General features: G+C 36.6%; 2 protein-coding genes across 4 annotated transcripts in view; both read right to left on the bottom strand.

Annotated features, from left to right (window-relative positions):
• Positions 1-1,858, bottom strand: part of LOC309394443 (protein SSUH2 homolog) — a 56,142-nt gene extending 54,284 nt beyond the window's left edge. The window contains exon 1 of the mRNA XM_081957609.1: positions 1,727-1,858. Within this exon, the coding sequence (XP_081813735.1) occupies positions 1,727-1,754 (28 nt within the window). The 5' untranslated portion in view covers positions 1,755-1,858. The remainder of the gene's footprint in view (positions 1-1,726) is intronic.
• Positions 1,859-9,755: 7,897 nt separating this feature from the next.
• LOC309398973 (protein SSUH2 homolog) overlaps positions 9,756-21,099 on the bottom strand; it is a 37,210-nt gene continuing 25,866 nt past the window's right edge. For all 3 annotated transcript variants that reach the window (XM_081966341.1, XM_081966340.1, XM_081966342.1), the window contains 4 exons: positions 20,283-20,375; positions 18,887-18,992; positions 15,199-15,309; positions 9,756-11,246 (listed from right to left, as the gene is read on the bottom strand). In XM_081966341.1, the coding sequence (XP_081822467.1) occupies positions 11,106-11,246; positions 15,199-15,309; positions 18,887-18,992; positions 20,283-20,375 (451 nt within the window). In that variant the 3' untranslated portion in view covers positions 9,756-11,105. The remainder of the gene's footprint in view (positions 11,247-15,198; positions 15,310-18,886; positions 18,993-20,282; positions 20,376-21,099) is intronic.

Genomic DNA, 21,099 nt, shown 5'->3' with positions numbered 1-21,099 from the left:
AAAAATTAAAGAAACATCTATTAAACAAGAAGAAATGGACCTAAGTAAAGTTGTCTAAACCCCAATAGACAACTTTATTTAGGTCCATTTCTTCTATTCCAGTTATAGAATCCACATCTGGGGGGAAAAAGTTGTACAGTACACCGGGAACGTACTTGATTTGCAAATCAAGTTAATTTACATATGAAAACTGCAGCAAAAAGTGTACTGTGGAAACAGAGCAGAAAAACATGTCTTGAGGTCACTTTAAAGGCGAATGGAAAAATTGAAGTGGGTGGTATTGTCTGTTTCTGCGCTCCAAAAACATTTGCCTGTCCATTCTAGTGAAGGAGCAATTGAATAGTTTGATAAATTATAAGCTATTGATCCTTGAAACCCACAGAGTAAGGTCTTACTAGCTGTATTATTGCAGCTGCCAATAAGTTACAGCTTCCAATAGGCATTGGAATTAAAACCAGTGGGTTCAAACTGTAGGTTTCAAGCTTTTGGGACCAGATATCCCTGCTTTGTACTTGGGCAACTTTCAACTTTATCAGCTTGTTTTTTGGAAAATGATTTGGAAATTTACATAGTCATATCTACCATTAAATTCATTTGATGAATGGGGAACCCTCTCACAGCAGCCTTTTATGGGAATGCACAAAATATCTTCTCAAAGTTCTAAGATACTCACTGACCCCTTAAAAGTTTGAAGAGCTCAGACTTAGATTGTATAAATAAAGAATAAACAACAGTGTTCAAACATTCACTACAGTTGGATTGGATCAATTACATTTCCAATTTTTCCAGGCTTTATAAAGAGGAGTCTTTACCATTGTAAGAGTCAAGGGGTATAAACCAAAATGAAAGCAGATGAGTGTCTCCAATAATTGTGATTTGCTGGCATATATGTTCTTTTCTGTGGAATAGAGATGTTTAAATAGCCTAAGCTGCACCACTTGATTTCTCCAGTCAATTGTAAATTGAATAGACTGAAACATTTTGTACTACTTTTGATGCCACAAAACTTGCTTTCTTTCCAAACCAAATTTCAGTTACTGTATATAAAGAAAAGGGCTTCAACCTAATTCTCACTATGTTTGAAGTTGAATATGTCAGTCCCTGGTGGAATAGAAATTAATATCAACTTGACATCTTAATTTTGTTTTTAAAAAACAAAGTGTTCATTTACTGGCAACAAGATTTTATATGCAAATATCTGGGAGCAAAAATCTCTGAGACAGATAAATGTATTACCTGTGCTTAAAATTAAGTTCTCCATCTTTGAATGTGCTTACAAATAATTACTTGACTGTTTTTTTTACAAAAAACATGCTTATGAATCCAATGCCTTCAAATAGCTTAGTGCTGCATAGCCAGCTTTTTATAACCCAGCTGTTTTGTGCACATTTTCCTTATGAGTTAGATAATAAATGATCACTAAGCTTTCTGATCACTAAAACTAGCAGAAAACTAAGAATGGTCTCAAATTACAAGTAAAAGCCAAAAGAGTATAAAGGAATTTTGCACTGGACTTTCAGCAAATATTATGATCCGTCCTCCAGTTTCTGAGAGCCATGCTTGACTCAGTATGAGGCAAATTTTCACCACAGTCTAAAAAGGGAATCACAAAGTACATATTATAGCTCAACGCTCAATCAGCACCCTAAAATACAAATTGTAAGACATTGGTTAAAACAGTGTAGACCATTCTGTTTTCTGAGATACTCCTTTCTTGTTTACTTACTGTCTGTGTGCTCTTGATCCATTCTCATGATGCAGAGAAGAATACAGGCAAGGCAAAGTCCCACTGCGACTGTTTGGATTTGTATTGTTTACTAAAAGTTCTGTGTTAGCAGCAGTTCAAAATCCCAGGCCAACTCTTGCAACCACTCCCAGAGAATAAAACAATTTGGAAACTGGTGATTAATCATCGGTCACTACGGAAATGAACTCTCAGCTCTGCAATGCCAGTAAGAGTTGCACTGATCACTACTTGGAAAGACATCCTGTCATCCTCTACATATGGCATTGCCTTTAATCTGTGTTTTACTTCTATTCAATTTACAGAAAACTTTTAGGGTTAGTTAAAATAGCAGTTGCATAAGCAAAATGTACTATGCTTCCCAAACGTATAGGTAGACTTATCTGTTTGCCCTCTACTTTTTCGGCTAAAAAACTCCTAATTCCTATTCTTATTCTTCATAATATCCCACTTAGATATTATGGGAATGAAACTGTAATATATCAAGAGACCAGACGCCACAGAAGAAAAGACTGCCTTTATGAACCAAAGGTAAAGGTAAAGATTCCCCTTGCAAATATGTGCTAGTCATTCTCAACTCTAGGGGGCGGTGCTCATCTCCGTTTCAAAGCCGAAGAGCCAGCGCTGTCCGAAGAAGTCTCTGTGGTCATGTGGCCAGCATGACTAAATGGCAAAGGCACAGAATGCTGTTACCTTCCCACCAAAGTGGTTCCTATTTTTCTACTTGCATTTTATATGCTTTTGAAAACTGCTGGATTGGAAGAAGCTGGGACCAGTAACAGGAGCTCACTCAGTAACGCGGCACTAGGGATTCGAACTGCCGAACTGCCGACCTTTCTGACTGACAAGCTCAGCATCTTAGCCACTGAGCCATGGTGTCCCTTTTGCGAACCACACATGGGCACACAAATAATCTAACATATGTTGACAGCACAAGAGTTCATAGAAACAGGAAAATCAATTTTCATTCTGCACTTAAACTAATAGTAATATTCAGAACATGGGTAAGTTTCACAGCCTCTAAAATCTGTTCCTCAAAATTTTTTAAAGTTTCTCTAGATCATTCCTGCAAGGTTTCTTCTATTGGGGTCTCTTTAGTAGGTGGCATGACAACTCCCAAACTTACTGCACAGATCTCTTTGGTGGCATCTCTCACTGATATTACTAGAAATGATCTTTGCTTTTACTACGTCTTTCACTACAGATGCAGGTAAGCTTGGCTGGGCTGCTGTTCTCCTTCCTCTCCAGCTATCACTTTGTTCTTCACCTACTCAGTCTTAGTAGAGATTTTTCTAAGTAGAGATTTTTCAGTTCCAATTTGTTCCTCAATTCGCTGGCAGACTTTCACCTTCCAAAAGAAGGTGACAATCTCATTTGTACCAGCTGCCAATAAGGGAGAAAAGACCTTCTCTCTTTATTGAACTTCTGACTGTTGCTTTTATTTTACCATCATCAGAAGATGGGTTTGTTTGAAAGGAGAAGTTCAAGGTCTTGCTAGATATTGTCTTCTCCACATCACATTGACAGATGTAGAGCCCTGGGCAATGTCTTGACTTTGACTTCTTTTTTACTTTTGTTGATGTCTCTGTAGTGAAATCCCCTGTGACTCCTTCTACATAACACATGCACATCCATTTCATGTTTTGCCTTCTGCTCCTTCTGTGATATTCAGATCATTGATCTATTGATTTCCTTTGAAACACTGTCTTCTTTTTCCTCTTCTTGAATTTCTGTTTGCTTTCCAAATCCTTCACTTACCACCAATAATTGATTCCCTTCAAATCATGATAAATTTGACTTTTAAGTGTCCCGCATCATTCAGTGCATAAGTTGCCCATCTAGGTCTAAAAATAAGCAAAAGCATTAACTTCATATAAATTCAAGTTTTCTACCCGATAAGGGACAGCAGGAGCAAAGGACAGCAGATGATAAAAGATGTATAATGACATTTGCATCACACACGGGCAAGAATATAATTGTAGGATTTGTGATAATGTCATTAAATGTGTATCATTTTAACAATGTAACAGTTTGCTGATTTACAAGATTAAATAGCAGGATCGTATCATTTTGATTTATGTAGTCTTAAGAAAGCTTCAGTGCCTATTCTCTACTATGATACTCTAACTTTGCTAAGGTCAACTTTCCCTCTGCTCACTCACTTTCTCACTCTTCTTTTTACATCTATTCCTACTTCTTCCCTTTACTTTTTCTCCTAACTACTCCACAGTCCTCATCTGAACTATCAGTTTATATCCTTTGATTCCTTCCTTGCCGTTTCTGTCCATCATGTTTCCAGCAAATTCATATCTCTCTTTCTGTCTGATTCTTCTTTAATGTGTTCAATCATGCAATACTACCCTAGCCTTAAGAAATATCTTCATCTCATTTAGTTATTTGTAAAAGATCGCCAATCTAATCACAGGGTAACTATCTTTGTCCTATTTTCCCTCTCCAGGTAGTTTCAATTTTCTTTTGCTTTTCATTTTTGATGCTTGTTATTTACTCATACCTTCTCAACTTTTTATTCTCTAGGTTCAATTATGATTCTATCTAATGGCATTTCCACATCCCTAAATTCTTCTTAATCTGCCATCACAACTAGATAATGAGTGAAAAATCTCACTACATCTAAGAAACCTTCTATAATCATTATTTTTATGCCATAAGTTTCTGTATTCATGTTTTGAATTAGTTCTTCTGCTTATCGGACTGCATATTCAGAACTCTTTCTTCAGTTCAACTCTTTAAGCAGTGGATTTATTTATCATGGCTTCACTCGTGACTTTCTGCACTTTTTCTTTACTTTCTGTCATCATTATATTACTCCCTCTTCTATATAAATATGTTGATCTAACCTTCTATAATCCATTTCCATATCTCTAACTGCTTTCTTAGCATTTCTGTACATGCTTCATGATCTTCAATTTATTTATTTATTGTACTTAGAAATCACCCATCTCCCTCATCGAACGACTCTATAGTAATAAAGAAAAATTTAATCTCTCCTCCTCCATAGCTCTCTTCAGGGGTGAAATCTATTTACCTTCACTACCACTTCGCAAATGTGAGCTTTTCTCGCCTATGCCACGTCTGTGCATGCACAGGACTTTCCGCGCATTTGCAGAGCATCAAAAACAGACATGATGATGTCCGGGGTGGGTGGGTGGAGCCTGCTACCGAGCGCGCCTGCAATGGTAAATAGAACAGTGAGGGACGAATCTGCTGGAAATCCTGTTTTCTAGCTAATATAAATTGTGTGTCACAGCTGATCATCGGAAATACCGGTTCGCCTGAACAGGTAGCAATTTTTTACTACGGGTTCAGGCGAACCGGTAGCATTTTTTACTACTGGTTCAGGCAAACCAGTCTGAACCGGTAACATTTCACTCCTACTCTGATTATCTATTGACAACATCAGTACCAACCCATGAATTTGAGTTTTTCTCTTCCTTAATCCACACATTCAATTTGTAGGATTTGTAATGCTGTTCCTTAACATCATGGAAAAAGTATGAGAACTACTTAAGTGTATGAAAAACATGCTTTTTAACGCCTACCTCATCCAGCTAAAAGTAGTGGACAAACACTAACTCCTGTTTGTAAGCCCTGGTACTGGTATTAAGGATATAGAGATTCTGAAAATGGGGGTAGTAGCTCAGAGCTGCTACTCATGGACAATCTTATTTTCCATTAAGTAGTTGATTCTTTTTTTTAAGCCACTAGCACCATCACCACCATTCACCAGTAGCGAATTGTATGAGACACAAAACACTACTCTGAATCTCATTGCAATCTATTTCACTGGTTTATCTCAAAAGTAAAAAAAGATAAAATGGAAAGCAGTTTGGTAGCAATTGTTTTTTCTGCAGATCTAATTATCCATTGAAGCCTGTGTTCGTCCTGTTTTGCAGAGCCAAACCAGACAGTTATGGAGGTGCAGATGACAGACTCAATAATTCCTCTGTAGAACTGAATCAACAGCTCTTTGGGCAGTTTGAGCCTTCTGAGTTAGATCTACAGAAAAAATAATTGCTACCAATCTGCCTTCCGTTGAGGACTTATATACTACACGAGTCAAAAAGAGGGCTGTGAAAATATCTACAGACTCCTCACATCCTGGACATAAATTGTTTCAACTTCTGCCCTTAAAACAACTGCTATAGGGCGCTACACACCAGAACAACTAGACACAAGGACAGTTTTTTCTTGAATGCCATCACTTTACTTAACAACTAATTCCCACAACACTGTCAAATAATTTTCTAAGACTGTATTACTATTATTCTTCTCTTCCTTGCTAGTTTCTCTCCCTTCCCACTTATGACTATAACCATGTTGCTTGTATCTTTCAATTTATATTGTTTTATTTGTTTACTGGTACGATTTGATAGCTTATTAGTAATCACTAAGTGTTGTATCTTATGATTCTTGATGAATGTTTTTTTATTCTCCTTATGTACACTGAGAGTATATGCACCGAAGACAAATTCGTTGTGTGTCCAATCACATTTGTCCAATAAAGTATTATACTTGGGGCAGCTGAAAAAAGTGAAGCTTCTGTTGTAAACAAAAAACATAAAAACTTCTCAGTAATATGAGCAGTGTCTGCTGTATAAACATCTTTGGATGCATTGCAGTTTGACTATACTTGGCATTGTAAAGTTAAGATGGGGAAAATATATGCCCATTATCCAGTCTGTACATCTGAATTTCCTCAAGAAAAGTGTCATTTGCTATTTTTAATCCTAGCTTAGAATTTTATGTATGCTATTGCTGCTATCAGTGATTTCATTATACATCAATGCATACCCCTTATATTCTCCTGTTTCAGGATAATCAATTTTATGCAAGACACAGAAAAACAGATGTAGGGAAAAAAAGAGATTAATTACAGAGAGAGAAGAGGAGAGAAGACAAAAAGAAATCTAAGTAAATCTAATTATGGATTGGGAATTTTTTTATTTTATTTTAGGGGTATTGTGAAGACCAAATTCATCTGGTAAAATTTAAGAAATATATGTTTTATTATTATAAGAATCAATAAATTATTCAAACCTTACCGCCAAAAGGTGCAAAATGAAGGGAAATTATAACCTTGACTTTGTCAATAGCTATAACTACATTGCCAGGTTTGCTGCAGTTTCTCATGTAGAAATTGCATCTGAATAACCAGAGTGGCTTCTGGCATCCCAACATCATTTCAGTAAATAATAGCATCTGGTCCTCCAGGCAGTAATGCTTTCATTAATGCATCCTTTATTATTTGCCTTTATTAATATGTATGACTTATACCGTACTCTTAGGGGGACAATTTGACACCACACTTCATCTTACTGTTTATCTTTTTTGTAGCTATCCTGGCACCAGGGCTGTGATTGACATCTGTAGGAGAGAAGAACATTATACGGAATCAGCAGACTTTGGAATTATGCATTCACATGACTTGCACATCATTCATTGAATCCTGTTTAATGCTATGGCAATGGAAAATCAACACAAATATAAGTTCAGGTGCTACTTTTTCAAGGAACATTATAAACGGTATTGTGTAATCCAAGTCAGTCTATCCACTAAGGAGGTGAAATAAATAGTGAATATTTGCATTGATTGGTTTATTTCATCTCAATCAGAGGTGGGTTGCAAATCCTGGCGCTACTGGTTCACGCGTGCACGTGCAATGCTTCTGTGCATGTGTGACAATTCTGCGCATGCGCAGAAGCTTCCAGGTGGGTGGTCAGAGCCTCCCGCCGCTGCTGCCACTACTGGTTCGCCAAATCCGGGCAGGAGCAACCTACCTCTAATCTCAATCAAGGTAATGTTTCTAAACCTGTCATTCAGGTTCAGATTAATGAATTCAGCTTGTCCAGTAGACAGACTCCCATCCTGTTCATGTTGGAGGCACCACTTAAGGCAATTCCAGGTTGAAAGGATTAGCCAGTAACATCACTGTTGCTCAGGGGATGCCGATGGGGGCTCCTTTCACATCCCCACCAGGGAAGTGGAACGAATGACAGGAGCTCACCCTGCCATACAGCAGGACTCGAGTCTTGAACACAGGCTTGCTACTCTCCAACCCAATTTTTTAGCCCACGTTTACTTTTTGCCAAACTCAAGGTTGTGAACATGCTTCTTGCTCATGCTTCCTGTTTTCCCCACATCAACAACCCTGTAAGTTGATGGGAACAAAATGACTGACCCAAAATCACCCAGCCATCTTTCATGACCAAGGGAAGAACTTGAGCTTATGGTCATTTTCTATCCCAGCACCTTAGACACTACATGCAGTCGTTATCTGGCAACTGCATTGTTTAGCAAGTGTTTACATTTACAACTGCGATGACAAAATAACTTTATGACCACTTCTCACATTTAACACATTTAAAGGTCTATAAAACAGGCCTATAACACAAAAGAAAGCTAAAATAAGATTATTAGCACAGTTCCTTTTTCACTTAGATTTGCTTAATGACCAAGTTGCTGGTCCTACTTGTAGTAATTAAATGTCATAAAATCTGGCAAATCTCACTTAACAATATAAATTTGGGACTTAATTGTGGTTGTAAGTTGAGGACTACCTGTAATACCATTTATCATATGATTGTATTAAAAAATGCAAAATTCCTATGAATTTGCCTCTTTCAAAGACTAAAAAGCCTCTTTCTCCAATTCTGCTCCAGTTATTTATGTCTTCTGTGTCAAATTATCCACATTTTATTATTGTGTGTCAAATGCTGTTAAAAATGTTACTTGTAAATGTCAGAAAAGTGGCACAAATTGTTCTTTTATGTTACTTATGAGAAATTGTATTGGATTATTGCAATTGTGAAAACTTGACATAAAAGGAAGAATATAAATGCTTTAACAGAAATAATACATTTGAATTTCCCACATTGCCATCAAATATACATGGCTGTCAAATACCATAAAAATCTATACATGCCATGAAATATTATTTCACTGTGTGTTACTATGAAAAGAAGTAGCAATAATTCCCAAATGCAAGTAGTCCTTGATTTATGACCAATACTGGGGCCTGAATTTCTTTTGCTAATCAAGGCAAATGTTCAGTGAGTTGCATCAAATTTTACAAGCTTTTTTTTGTCAGTTGTAAAGTGAATCACAGCAGTTTAGCGAATCCCATGGTTGTTAAGCAAATCTGGTTTCCCCCGTTGACTTTACTTGTCTGGAGCAAGCAGGGAGGATATATAACCTATACCAGGTTAAACATTGAGCTAGAGATATCTAATGAGCTTCATGGTAGAGTGAGCACTTAAGCCAGGTTCTCCCCAAGTACTTTAAACACTACAGTGTGCTGGATATTTAAAGAGTGTATTTATTTTATTGAATCATTTCTGTATCAAATTTGGAAACCACCCATCTCACACATATAATCTTTTTCAACTAGTACATCTGCAAATGATTTTCGGGAATTAAGACCTGTAATCATAGGGTTTTTTTTCTCCTTTGAAAACCTGATTAAGCAATTATGCTCACATCCTTAAACTTGTTCTAACAGTGCTATATAAATAGAACAAAACAAAGCAGCCTGTTACTTTCTGATAACATTGTCTTCTATTTATCTACTTTTGAAAAGGAGCAACATTTGGAGAAAACATTATTATTGCACCGTAAAATAATAAAGCATAAATAAAAATAACCAGACAAATAGCATTTTTTTAAAAGTAAGAAACAAGATGCCACACTTTATCAAAACAGTGCTGAGATCTTTATTCATGGGATAAATGGGAGCTAACAAATAAACAGTGGAAAATGTTTGCTTTACTATAATAAATGTTCTGATATAAATCACAGCTCTTCACTGAGCTGGTGTTGACATAGAGAGGGTGTTGTGATTTATAGTTTGTTTAGTTTTAGAGTACTGCAACTGAAATACCATTTTGCCTTAAACAGAGAAAGCCCACAAAGAAGATCTTTTGATATGATTGCACACGGAAAGGACAGTCGTAAGGAAATAATTCTATAAGAACGACTTACAAAACATGTAGCCTTTTTATGGTAAGTCGGGATCTTGAAAAAGTAGAACGTTTAATAAAATACAGGGATTATCAAGTTCAGATTTTAAATTTACAATACAATTGGAAAGAGGGGGAAAGGAAAGGCCATATAGCCATATAGATATATAGGATAGTACAGAAGTACAATCCTATATATCTGGAGGCACCAATTTAGAAAAGGCAACATAACATTAAATTGCCCATTTTTTTAAAAAAAAAGAAGAAGATATATAGTACATATGATGGTATGTGCATTGATTTCTGAGATGCAGACCTCACAAGGCTGACTGGTGTAGAAGCCTGCCTATACAGCTATTTGTGGGAAAGCTTGCCTCTTACACACAGCCCTGATGAGCAGCAGCATTGGAATGCACAACTTCTCCAGTGAATGCTCTGGGTAAAAAAATGACTGAATGAGGCTCACAAAAAGTATCTACCATATTTTTCAGAGTATAAGACGCTCCGGAGTGTAAGACGTACCTTAGTTTTTGGGGACGAAAATAATAAGAAGAAAAAATTCTGCCTCTGCCTACCAGCACCCATGGTATTCAGCTGACACATGGTAACAAGGTCAGCCAATGAATAGGCATAGCAACTAAGTCGGCCAATGAGAGCTATTTGCACTCTGAAATTTGCTGTGTGAGCAACAAGGAGACAGGAAGGAGCCTGGCTTAGCTGAGAACTGAAAGTGAAGCTGATTGTTTTTTGCTTGTATTTACTGCTACTTTGGAAAATCTGCTTTTGGTAATGTGTTGTATATTATTATTATTTTGAATCCTGCTGAATCTGTTACTGTGCTTTCTGAATGTGATTGCTGCTGTGGTCTCTGACCACCCAGGTCAGCTTCAGCATTTATTGCAGCCTGATTCAGCACAGCTGATTGGCGGGTGGATCAGACTGCCATAATATCCCCAATCAGCTGCTCCAGGCTGCAGGGCTTGCCACAGACCATCGCTGCCTCCATGCCTCACGTTTTTGGCCTCTGGTGGTGGGGGGTGGGGTTACATTCAGTGTATAAGACGCACCCAAATGTTCACCCTCTTTTTGGAGGGAAAAAGGTATGTCTTATACTCCGAAAAGTACGGTAAATATTTGAACTACAAATATGCTATTTCAAGGTGCATTAGAATTACTAGTTTCCTTCACTTTTCAGCCAATTAATGGATTAGACACACATTCTTTTGGACAGAGAAAACAATTGATTCCTCTGGATGGAGCAAATAGTAACATCCTTTTTTGCATAGTCCCTGCCCAAAAAGAATCCAGAGAGATGCTGTAGAAATTAAAAGCAAGGAACAGCTTTTGTAGTTTGATAGGGGACTGTTACTAAAACTTGTTCTTTTTCACAAGATTGAGCAGCAGCATTTTGCAGGGTAGTCTTCGCTGTAGACTTTATTCTCGTTGCCAAAGACATAAAAGGAGTAAGGTTTGCCTTTCCATTCATATTTAACTTTTGTGAGTGGCACCAGCTCAACCGTTTGTCTCTGAAAAAGGGGGGAAAAGAGTTATATTTCTGAGATCATTTATACCCTCTTCAAATATAAACTCTGCAATTTAGACATAAGATTGGCAATTAACAGAAAATAAAAAAAAAGTTTATGTTTTCAGACCATTTTTGTCAAAACAACCAGGGATTGGCTTCGAAACTTTTAGCAAGGGGTTCTCTGCCAGGTTGCTGGGTGGATGTGGCCATGGTGGCCGAGGCCTAGTCAGCCTCCTGCACCATGGTGGTGGGCATTTTTGCCCTCCCTTGGCTCTGGAGGCTTTCCTCAAGCCTCCGGGAGAGCGAAATGGCCTCCCCAGGGTCCGGAGGCCCTCTGGAGGCCAGAAATGGGCCCATTTCCCAAACTTCCAGTAGTCCCATTTTTTGCCCTACTCATGCCTCCCATGCGCCCTGCATTTACCTGCATCCAAAATGAGCCACATGGGGACTCCTGGCAGGGGAGGGGTGGACAGGGCCAGCCAGGAGTCGGATTTGGGGGTTCTCTGAACTGCACAGAATCTTAGCTAGAGGTTCTTCTGAACCCCTGTGGACCCCCCGCAGCCCAGCCCTGAAAACAACAATTCTGATGTGGCTATGACACCTGTTTGCAACTCATCTTGTTTTCTTTGGAACATCACCTTGAGAGGACATTACTTGTTTAGAACACATTGAAATAAAAAAGCAGCAAACTATTAGCCCAGTGTGTGAGTGCTGTTCTCTGCATATTTCCTTTTCCTTAGGAAACGCATACAAAACGATTGGAATTTGATGTACATGGTGAGATATAGGTCATTTTGTTCCCTTGGCATCCTATATCTAGCTGGAGGAAGATGAGAAAGGGAACGAATGGTTTGCAAACTCTGTGTTAATCCCAGAACCATTTTTATGCCTCCCCATCATCCTAAAACTCAGATGTACTGAGATGTAATTCAAAATTTGAGGATGGAAATGTGTGATGAAATGCTGTCCAGAGGAAGGGAGTGCATTCCAGAGAAGCAAAAGACAACACAGTTTAGATAGTTTGTGTGAGAGAAAGAGGGTGAAGATGGTTCCTGCCTAATAGTTCCCAGGATATATGTTTTATGGTACAGGTAGTCTGCTTTTGTTTGGCAAGATATCTATAGGTGAGGAAAATAAATAAATCCATTTAGAAGAGTCACAATGTGACTTTCTTTGTTTTGGGGAACCTGACAGAAGGGGAAGAGGAGGCCAATCCTCGCAAAAAAGCCATTTGTAGCCTAGTTTTTATTTTTATTTTTTTAAGGGAAAATAGAATGGAAAGCCTCATGGTGGTCCTTAGGGTTTCTTCTAATAGTATCTCAGCAAGGCCCCTTCCTATCTCGATCCTTCACTTCTTCACATCTGGAAGCTTGGTGCCAGTTTTCAATGGTTATGGTTTTAACAGATTTTTTTAACAGATTAACAGAATTGGAAGGGACCTTATAGGTCATCTAGTTCAACCCCTCGCTCAAGCAGGAGACCCCATTTCTGACAAATAGCAGTCCAATCTCTTCTTGAAAGTCTCCAGTGATGGAGCTCCCACAACTTCTGAAGGCAAAGCTGTTCCATTAGTTGATTGCTCTCACTGTCAGAAAATTTATCCTTATTTCCAGGTTGAATCTCTCCTTGATCAGTTTCCATCCATTATTCCTTGCCTAGCCTTCAGGTGCTTTGGAAAATCGTTTGACCCCCCCTCCTCTCTGTGGCAGGTCCTCAAATATTGGAACCCTGCTATCTTTTAATAGATATATGCATAGTTTATTTTAATATTGTTGTTTTAACCGTTGATTCGGAGCCACCCAGAGTTTGAACTAAGATGGGCAGTTATATAAATGTTTTCAATAAATAATGCTTGCTGAAATCATTCCCATATTACAAGGGGTACTTTTGTAAGCAGGTGGAAAGAAGAGAGATAGAAGTACAATCCCTAATTCCTAGACAGAGAAACCCGATGAATGTATCTACAACCTCCAATTTTGCTTCCATGTAATGGAAATCAGTTAAGTCAGTTCCCTGACCAAGCGGCTCTTTCACTATTCATGGATGCAAGTGTTATAAATTTAGAATCTTTGTCAGTGTGTAATCTTTGCAACATACATCGGTTGAAATATTATCTCAGAAAAACATGCTGGTGGAAAACTCTAGTTTCTTTTGTTTTTGTTTTAATTCTCATTGGTCCCCTCCTTTCCTTTCTGCTTGTTGTTTAATAAAGGCAAAAATAAGAAAGAACAACAAATTTCTGTTTCCATGCATAATTCACAAGCATGTAACTTAACTCTGCCAAAACAATTGGAACAAGTGTGCCTATTTTTTGGGGAGGGAGATGTGTTTATATTGAATATCTCTGTAATATAAACACAATTGAGAAATTAATGCGACATTATTTAGAAGAAAGAACAGCATGCCATTGTTTTAGTCCTTCAACAATCTTTAGCTCAGACCACTACAATTTGTGAACTGAAGAATTCAAAGAACATTTGAAAATTTACATTTTGGGATATTATCAGAAGAACAGTTTTCACAAAAATTCAGGCCAACTTGTGGATTGTGACTTTTAGGTGCATTTTAAAATAAATATCAATGATACATTAATGATGTTATCTAGTTTATGAAATCAAGCACTGCTAGAAAACGACCAAGCTCAGAGAGCACCAAGGACCCCTCATATTAATTCTGAGCTACAAATATTCTCCTTTATTGGAGAAATAATTTCTTGATGTTTAGCACTATTAAAAGTGTGTCCTTCGCACTTCAGGGAAAAGGGCTTAGATAATAACTAAACATTATTTCCGTGTTATCTAAGGCATGAGAAAAAGATGAAGTTTCCCAATTCCCCATCAAAGTCTTATGGAAATAATACCATCTTTCCCTGAAAAAAAGACAGTGTCATATTTTCTTTTGACCTCCAAAATAAGTGCTTGGCCTTATTTTCGGGGACGTCTTATTATTTTTGAGGTGCAGGAGGCAGTGAGCGTGGTCACCTCATGGCTGCTGCTGTGTTGCAATATTTTCAGGTAGCGCTTCTTTTGGGGGGAGGGCTTATTTTAGCGCATGCGCTCAAAAGCCCGATTGGGCTTATTATCCAGGGAGTTCTTATTTTGGGAAAAACAGGGTAAATTTTCGTTTTAGTTTTTTTTTTAAGAGGAAGTCTTTTGCCTCAAAAGTTAGTTTGGTTCTTGAGCATCATGTTGTTTTGGAATAAAATATTGGTAGTGATATATTATTTATTTTTCTTTTTATTGATTGATTGATTGCTGGACAATGAAACCTTTTTTGTAAAGGAGTACGGTTTTAAATGCAGACTTTAAATGCAATGGACAAAATGTGCATCCAGACAGCTCCTAAAATAATTCATTGTATATGAAGTAATCTGAATAGTTCATTAAACCTGCATTATTTCCATCACTTTCCATTATATGGGTCTTATTATGAAGTAAACAAATGCTGTTATTTATGTAATTTGTAGTAACTTGTGCCATTACATAAGTACATTATGCAAGTGACATAAACTGCCCTAAATTGAGGCATATAATATACTGTAAAGTTAGATTATATGGATATTTGGGGGTTAAAATACCCTATTTCTTAATGATCCCTTAAAGTAAGGTTTTGCTTTATTGTTACAGCAGTTAAAAATAATAAAGGATAAGAAAACTACACTTTGAAAAATGCAAAAAAATAATAATAATCTGATTGCAGAACATCCTGCAAAAGAAAAGGAAGAATAATCTAACTCAGAATAATCTAAGAGAAATTATTAGATAAATCTAAGAGAAATTCTTCATCAACTTGAAATATCCCCTCACACAAACATTTTCAAATCATATTGGGGAGAAAACCAAAAGAGCTGCTTAGTAAGTCAAGAAGTTTTTTAAATAAAGTAAACATGAAAATAAATGAAAATGAAAATAATGTTTCATTTTTAAAATGCAGTTGTTTTCTTTGGCACTCACCTGTTTCAAAATCCGATGCTCACCTGAAGCAAACATCATTTTGTGTTGAGCAATGCTTGACCTTGAATAGTCTTTAATGCATAATTCTGGGAACTCAATTATGGGACGTACCTGGTATGCAGAGAAAGGCCACAGAATACACTTTTGCATTAGATTATTTAGCACTTTTGACAGAACTACTGTACATGACTGCATAGAACCATCAACTTTCTCTCAGTAAATGGTTGGAATTGTATACCAAAAAGCATACATTCATCACTAAAAATTTAAGAAAACGTAGCTGTGATTGTCTTATCTTTTTGTACAGAGGACATGAGTAGTCTAAGTCAGTGTTTGTTATTCTTGGCAACTTTATATATGTTGGCTGGGGAATTCTGGCAGTTGAAGTCCATACATCTTAAAGCTGCCAAGGTTGAGAAACACTGGTCTAAATGATTGCATGCAAAATTAAACTATGCTTTTCGCCAGAAGCATGCAAACGTTTCCAGATTTAATCGTCAACATCTTCCAATTAGACTAGAAAAATTATCTCTGAAACATTGGAGCTTACTCCAGTCAGAGTTGGGAATGTTGAGCTAAATGACTTGCTATTATACATATGGAAAAACTCTATAATGGACTAGAGAGATCTGTTTTGGAGCGCTTTAATAGATTCTTGAACTGAACAAGGGATTGAATGACTAATAAGAGCACTCTAGCACTATGTTCTAGCATTCTAGAGCAGTCTACATTCTATCTTCCAATATTCTTTTATAAATAAAGGTAGTCCTCATTTAGCAACTGCCCTGTTTAGTGAGTACCTGGAGTGACTCTTTGCAGTTATGACAATGATGAAAAAAAATCACTTTACAACCAATCCTCACATTACAATGATGAAAAATAATTTTATGACCAAATCTCATATTTATTACCTTTGTAGGTCTGTAAAGCAAAAGAACACTGAAATAAGATCATAAGCACTGTCACAGTTTTTCATAACTGTCAGAGTGCACACAGCTTTATTATGTGAGACAACCCAGGAGCAATAACAGCAAACAGGGGTTTGTAAGAAATAGTGGTTTTATCGGAGAAGAAGGAGCTGACGTCGTGACTATATGGACATGCGATCTCGGAGCTCCTAGATCGCAGCCGATACTTTTACCACTGGGTGGTCCATCTGGACCTAAACTGTCCTGAAGAGACGGTGACAGGGAAGAGCATGTCTTGCTGATCTCAGGGACATCGCAAAGTCCCTGATTGAACCAAGAGAATCTCTTCTAGCCGGTGATAGAAGCACAGCCCCGAGCTGCTGAAGTGGGGACAGCTCCGCAACAGGAGGAAAATGGAAAGAGAAAGTATGTCCATCTGGTGAGGAAATTTTATTTTTACAAAAGAGACTGCCCAAAAAAGATTAAAACCAAGTTAAACTTGTAAAGAAAAGAAAAGAAAATAAGCGGCAAATTTAAGCTATTTTGGACAGTGTGTTATCCTTTTTTTAATCGTCTTCTATGGATGGAAGTTTTGCAAACACTTCCTACTTTTTAAAGTGAAAGTATTGGCTTTTCTTCTACTACTTTTTTTTTAACCTATGGATTAAATCTTTTTTTTTTTACTTTCACAATACTGGCTTGGATGGGATTTTTTTTCTTTTTATTTTTTTCCTTTTAAAAACCTTGTTTCTTTTAAGCTTGGAATATAAAGAGGATATAAAAGGAATATAAAGAGAGCAGTAACATCAGAAAGGATGTTATCAGAAGGAAAATAAGTTACACTGCCACTTGGAGGTTGGAGGCTGAGTCCTGGAAATATTTTTCTCTCTCTTTTCTTTGATCATTTTGACCTTGCACTTCAAAGGTTTTAGCTTGCAAAGAGATAAGATGGGTTGTTTATGCAGGTGCCCTTTGGATGTCTCTTTGGCAGCGAGAGAGAAGTGAAAAACAAAGCTTTGTTTTCCAACTAGAGTGGCAGTGTTTATAAATTGGACAATGACACAGTACCAAGAAGAAACCATAACATTGCAACAGATTATGTTTGAAATTCAAAAATTATTAGAAACATCAGAGAGAATTGAGAAGAAATTGGAAAATATAGATGATAATATAGCAAAATTTGATGAAATTGAAGATAGCCAGCTAATGGAAAAAGTGGAGGTTAGAGTCTCAAAAACCCAAAGAAAAAATGAACAAAGAGGCAAAATAACTGTGGACATTGACAGTCATCTGAGCATGGTTGGAAATGGAAAGAATGGAACATGGAAAGGGAAGAGAGATGGAAAGGAGCTCTACCCCAGATTTCAAGGTATAGAAGGAGGAAAAAAGAGAAGAATTGATGGATTTAAGGAGGGGAACTTTGACAAAAGCACTACTGATAACCAAAGTTAAGCTTATTAAAAAAGCTGATGGAGGGTTTCGAGAATTTATAAGACATGCAACAAGTAACAAGGTGTGAAGAGAAGTCGACACAAAGTTGATTAAGAAAATAACCAGAAGATTAATCCCACATAAGGCAAAAGAAATAAGATTGTACTACTACTGGAAAGATACAGGTTGAGATATGAAAACTATTAACAAAATACTAGCTAAATAGTTAAAATTAGAACATTATGTTAAAAATGAAGTGATAATGGATATAGCTAGATAGATAATTGATAATGATATAATGTATATATATGTATTGGTTTGACAAGAGAAAATTTGGTATAAAATTTTAAATGGTGACCATGAAAGGAAGTTTAGAAATTTTGTTATGTATGAAAGCCTATAATATTGAAATTGGATTGATCATGGATATAGTTAGATAAATAATTGATAATGATATAATGTATACATATATATTGGTTCGACAAGAGAAAATTTGGTATAAATTTTAAATGGTGACCATGAAAGGAAGTTTTGAAACTTAGTTATGTATGAAAGCCTATAATATTGAAATTGGATATAAATTGTAAACAGTGATTAAGAAAGGAGGTTTAGAAACTTTGTTATCAAACATAATTAATTTTTATTTAGAACGTTTCACAAAGATAGAATGTTGTTGGATGATATTGAAAATAGACAATGGAATGCCATTATGTGGTTTTGCATTGAATTTTGGAATATTTGTTATAAAGAGATGTTAAAACAACTATAGTCATATGAAGGATGAGGTATGATGATAGTAATATATATAAATATATTTGATGTAAAATATATAATTTGATATGGATTATAGGTGATGACTGTGGAAGGTATGCACGAAAGTTCTTTGTAACCAATTGACACACTTTTTATAATTTGTAATGAAATATGTTTTATGGTGTTTGTTGTGTCTTGTGTCTATTCAAAAATGAAAAAATGAAAAAAAAAAGAAATGGTTTTATCTACAAAAGAATATATACTATACATTTACATACTATAGGCAGAACTCAATCAGTAAATTAAAGCAGGGAAGATCACATGGCAAGAGAGAGATGCCCTAATAGGGCCTCTTATTATATAGGCTCTTAAAGGGATAACAATCAAAAAACCCTGCTGACTCATTCCCATCATTACATCAGTGCATCATTGCATCATCGTAGCAGCTGGTCAGCTCTTACATCACTACTCTTACAATAACAATCACTTTCCTTAACAACCAACTTGCTAGTCTCAATTATGGTTGCTGGATAAGGACCACCTATATATTCTTCCAGTAATCTTTGCATATGTATCTGTGGCAGTATCTATCTTACCAAGTTATGCTCATCACTAAGTATTTTTCTTCCAGTTACTTCCTGCAGATGGTAAATTGGGAGTTCAGATTTGTTGTCTGCTGTGTATTCTAAAATATTGTTCTCCCTATGAGGGGGGAAAAAGTGATATTTGCTTGTTAGGATGTCAATTTAAAGGTGAAATTGACTTAGTACACATAAATAAGTTTGACAAGATAAGGTATAACTTTAATCTCATGTATATTTTCTAGATTTTATAGAGACATGTTGCAGATAAGTGCCTGACAGAAGTCCATTCTTGGGCTGTAATCCCCTAATTCAATTACTGGCAGTAAACCTCAATTAATTTAAAATTAGGGCAAGGGGATTGTGCCTGGGTAAATAATGTTTAGTAAACAAACATTCAGCTTGCATTTTGAATCCATTCCACAATGCATTTAGTTAACTGCCTGAATATATGTTTCTTCCAATGATTAAAAGTCAGATAAATAAAAAAAATGGTATTCCAAACTCTACTGAGGCATATTCAAGGAGGTATGTTAAAATATCAGAGCATACAGAAGTAAACCACAAGGTCTGACTTAGTATTGGAACAGTTCCTCATTTTATAAAAAGAACATTAAGCAGAAATCCCAAGTTATAATCTGATCTGATTTAAAGGGGCCTTACTTTAAAGCATAAATAAAGAAATGCTATAAATTGGAATCTTTCCTAGTAACGAATTACATGTGTAAAGTACCCTGTAGTAAATAGACAAGATGGTTTATTAGAACATAGAATCATGGGGCTGGAAGGGACCTCAAAAATCTTCTAGTCCAACTCTCTGCTCAAGGCAAGAGACCTCATATCATCGCAGTCACATGATTGTCCAATCTATTTTTGAAAACTTCCAGTGATGGAGCACCCACAATTCCTGGAGGCAAACTATTCCTCTGATTAATTGTTCAGGAAATGTCTCCTTATTTCTAGTTTGGGGCTCTCATTAACAAGCATTCACACATTGTTCTTGTCTGCCCTCAGTTGCTTTGGAAAAAAAGTAAACTAAGTCCCCTCTTCTCTGTGACAGCCCCTTAATTATTAGAAAACACTATCTTGTGGCCCAGAGATCAAAAGCTTTGTGAAATATGGTCTTAACTGTACTCTTAACAATTTTCAAAGAAATATAACTTAGATGAAGGGAGAAACTACATACTGTAGTTTGTAGTTTATGAAAAATTTTTGCTTCTCCACTCTGGCAAAATATGCGTAATCCAAAATCTTATGCACCCAAGTATCCATGATAGGGGTGGTCATATTGGGGAATATATTACTGGGACAAAAAAGTGACATATGGCCCTTATAGGCCTTCTTTCATGTACTTTTTCCTCCAGATGACCAAAGAGACTTACAACATTCTTTCTTTTGCTTTACATCTTACCATGTGATTGAAAGTTCCGTATGATATAGCAATATGCCTTTCCAATCGCAACGGTAACACATGTCCCGCCCATTGCCACGGCATCTGAAGCAACTGTGAAAGAGAGATCAATGTTTGAATTAGACCCTATGATATTATAAGTTTCTCTGGCTTGGCAAACAGTAAATTAGATATCATCAACTTCGTCATTATCACTATAATTTTATTTCACTCACAGAGTAGTCTAGAATAATGCAAAACTAAATTTTCCATCAGTAACTACATCAATGTAGAGTACAAAAGTGCAAAAATTAAAGGTATTGGTGTCTATCACTATCTATCACTATCACAAACATCTAATATTATTAAATAGTATGGCTCAGTGATGGGATTCAAAAAAATGTTACTACCGGTTCTGTGGACATAGCTTGGTGGGCATGGCATGGTTTGGTGGGTGTTGCTTGATGGGCATGTCAGGGATAGGATACTGTAAAATCTCCATTCCCATGCCACTGCAGGGGAAGGTTACTGCAAAATCCCCTTTCCCTCCCAATCAGCTGGGACTCAGGAGGCAGATAATAGATGGGGGTGGGGCCAGTCAGAGATGGTATTTACCGATTCTCCAAACTACTCAAAATTTCTGCTACCAGTTCTTCAGAACTGGTCAGAACCTGCTGAATACCACCTCTGATATGGCTATGTTTAAAAGAAAAGATACAATGTAAAATATAAAATGTGGCAAATATGATAGATATAACTTAAAAATACCAAAAATATAAGAGACAACTAAAGCTTAGCATTACTAATACAACTATGAACATTGTTAAGTCCTCGGGTT

The sequence above is a fragment of the Natrix helvetica genome, assembly GCF_964273705.1.
Source record: "Natrix helvetica genome assembly, chromosome: 1".
Lineage (NCBI taxonomy): Eukaryota > Metazoa > Chordata > Lepidosauria > Squamata > Natricidae > Natrix > Natrix helvetica.
This window is presented reverse-complemented; position numbering and strand designations above follow the sequence as displayed.